The sequence below is a fragment of the Cornus florida genome, unplaced genomic scaffold (assembly GCF_030987335.1).
Source record: "Cornus florida cultivar Cherokee Brave unplaced genomic scaffold, ASM3098733v1 CherokeeBrave_3.0.0_Hap2_Chr08, whole genome shotgun sequence".
Taxonomy (NCBI): domain Eukaryota; kingdom Viridiplantae; phylum Streptophyta; class Magnoliopsida; order Cornales; family Cornaceae; genus Cornus; species Cornus florida.
In genome coordinates, this window is record NW_026775578.1 from 19,791,183 (window position 1) to 19,793,596 (window position 2,414).

The following is a 2,414-nucleotide window of genomic DNA, read 5'->3' on the forward strand; positions in this document are numbered from 1 at the left end:
ATCAAAAAAAAAATAAATTATGAGGAAGGAAGGTTGTGTTATTCATGACTAACCGAAAAGAAAGTATAATTCATGAGCAGGGGAGGCTCGTCATGCTTTAGACACCAATTAGACATTGCGGAAGGTGGATGGTCACAGACTGAGTTTAAAAGATATGGGGAACCATGAAGATAGGCTTAATCAGTCCTAATTTTCAATTTGGAAGTAACATTGTCTATAGATTTTTAATTAACTAAACGATATTTCCGAAAACATCAAAATCAAAATTAAAATATGGAAGTCACGCCAAAGGATGACTACAAACTCTCAAATTTCCGTAATACAATTTTCAAACACCGAACGGGTAGAAGTCACGCTCAAGGATTATTAGTGTGCCACGTGGGTTTACTTTCCCAGATTTACTAAAAAGAAAATAATAATCTAGTCCCCATCAACAACGTCACATCGATTTATTTTCTCCCAATAGTTCAATATACAAAGAAACAAAAGAAAGAAAGAAAGACGGTCCAGGTACACCACGCGGAATCGATTTTGTGTTTGGTGTTGGGAGTGTTTAAGCTAGGGGAGATATGTCTTACAGTTGGCTTTACAAAATAATATACCTCCGGTTGTTCCACCCGGAGATAGTGAAAGTGAAAGATCCAGTCATACATCATAATTATGAAATCACGTCGTATAGTTATGCAAAGAGTTGTTTCAGGGACAAATATGGAGGAACACCTCTTCACATCGCGGCAAGGGAAGGCAGAGTAGACACGCTGAAGGAATTGCTGAGGGGTTGCCCTGAATCTGTGAAAGAGGTGAATGCAACAGGGAAGACGTGTCTTCATACGGCCGTCATCTATAACAAGGGGAAGGTGGTTCATTACCTGGTGAAATGGCTAGGGAAAAGAAGTATTGACTATGTCAAACTAGTTAATGTCCGAGATCAAGCTGGAAATACGGTTTTGCACTTAGCTACATCAAGAAAACAACTACAGGCAATTCATTCTTCTCCACCTATATTTCCATCTGCGCTTTTATTTTTTCTTTAACTAACATACTACAGTCATTTGTTTTCAATTTTCTGTGAATCTGAATGCTACTAGGATATTTTTGCCCAAATTGGATATTCTTGCTTGTTATATAGTACTCCTTTGTTGTTTGTAATTTATTCAACTTTTCTTTAATGCAGACTTTAAAAGTATTGCTCACTTCTGATCCAAACATTAGCAATTTAGTGGAGGTGAACGCATTGAACTCTCGCGGTTTCACCGCTCTGGACATCCTAGACGTTCTTCCATATGGAGGGAAGATAGATATGGAAATTGATAAGATCCTTCGTCGAGCTGGAGCTTTGAATGCCAGAGATCTTCTAGTTTGTGGCCGGAAGCATGATGATGTCTATGATTGTAGAATGGGGACTCACCAGCCATGGCCTAAAACAGTGATGACCGTCTCCAAATCAAGAAAAGATTATGCGCGTATTGTGTTGTTAATGACGGCCACACTGGTGGCAACAATAACCTTCCAAGCAGTCCTTAGTCACCCTGTTGGCACTCTCAAACAGGGATACACATATAATTATGACCCAAATGGCACCCTCCAAATGAAAAAACAAGATTCAATACTAGCAGGCTCATTCATATTGTTCAACACCATTGGTTTTGTTGCGTCGCTCTCCATTATCATATTCCTCCTGTACGAATTTCCACTGAAACCGTGGCCACAAATCTCAGTTTCTACTCTCTTTGGATCATACGCGTGCGTGATAACGGAAATATCAGCAGCTGAAGCGTTACCTCTGCTCGCCCTATCAATTCCGGTTTTATTATTCGCTGCTAGAGGGAAATTACATGTCTTCGCGCGGCAGGCCTCTTATTGAAGAAAAATTATGGAATACCGGTATGGTACCCAGGGCATTCCAACCCTTGAACAAGGTGGGACACATCCATATTCCAATGGCCCTCACTATCCCGAGTACCATACCCCGGCGTGTTCAATAATTTCCTTATTGAACTTCTTTCTTATGCTTGATGTTTAATCAAGTTCCCCTAAGTTTATTGCTGCATATTATTGTTTGTTGTCTTGTCTGTCCAAAAATTTATAAGTGAAAACTACTGCAAAATAATAGTGGTAAACTTTTGTAATAAAAGGATTGTGCTTCTGTGGTGTAAATTTTTATTTATTTATTTATTACCTTATGTGGTGTGCTTGGTTTAAGCTTTTGGTTCTTCTTCCCTTCCTTTTCTTTTTATTAATTTTAATTTCATTTCTTCTAATTAAATTGACAATAAGCACTAATGAACCATCTAGCATATCCCTCCATTTTAAATACCATGCCGGTACTCAGTAGTGTTTGTTATGTGTATAATATATATTGTAATTGCAGCACAAAGAAAAAGAAATCGCCACCATGTTCCCACCGCACCGTG

General features: G+C 38.7%; 1 protein-coding gene across 1 annotated transcript; it reads left to right on the forward strand.

The window, feature by feature from the left end:
* The first annotated feature begins 511 nt into the window (after positions 1-511).
* On the forward strand, positions 512-2,202 carry LOC132270650 (ankyrin repeat-containing protein BDA1-like). Its single transcript, XM_059771830.1, has 2 exons — positions 512-980; positions 1,175-2,202. The coding sequence occupies exons 1-2, from the start codon at positions 570-572 to the stop codon at positions 1,862-1,864; spliced, it is 1,101 nt and encodes a 366-aa protein (XP_059627813.1). The 5' UTR covers positions 512-569; the 3' UTR covers positions 1,865-2,202.
* The last annotated feature ends 212 nt before the right edge of the window (positions 2,203-2,414 follow it).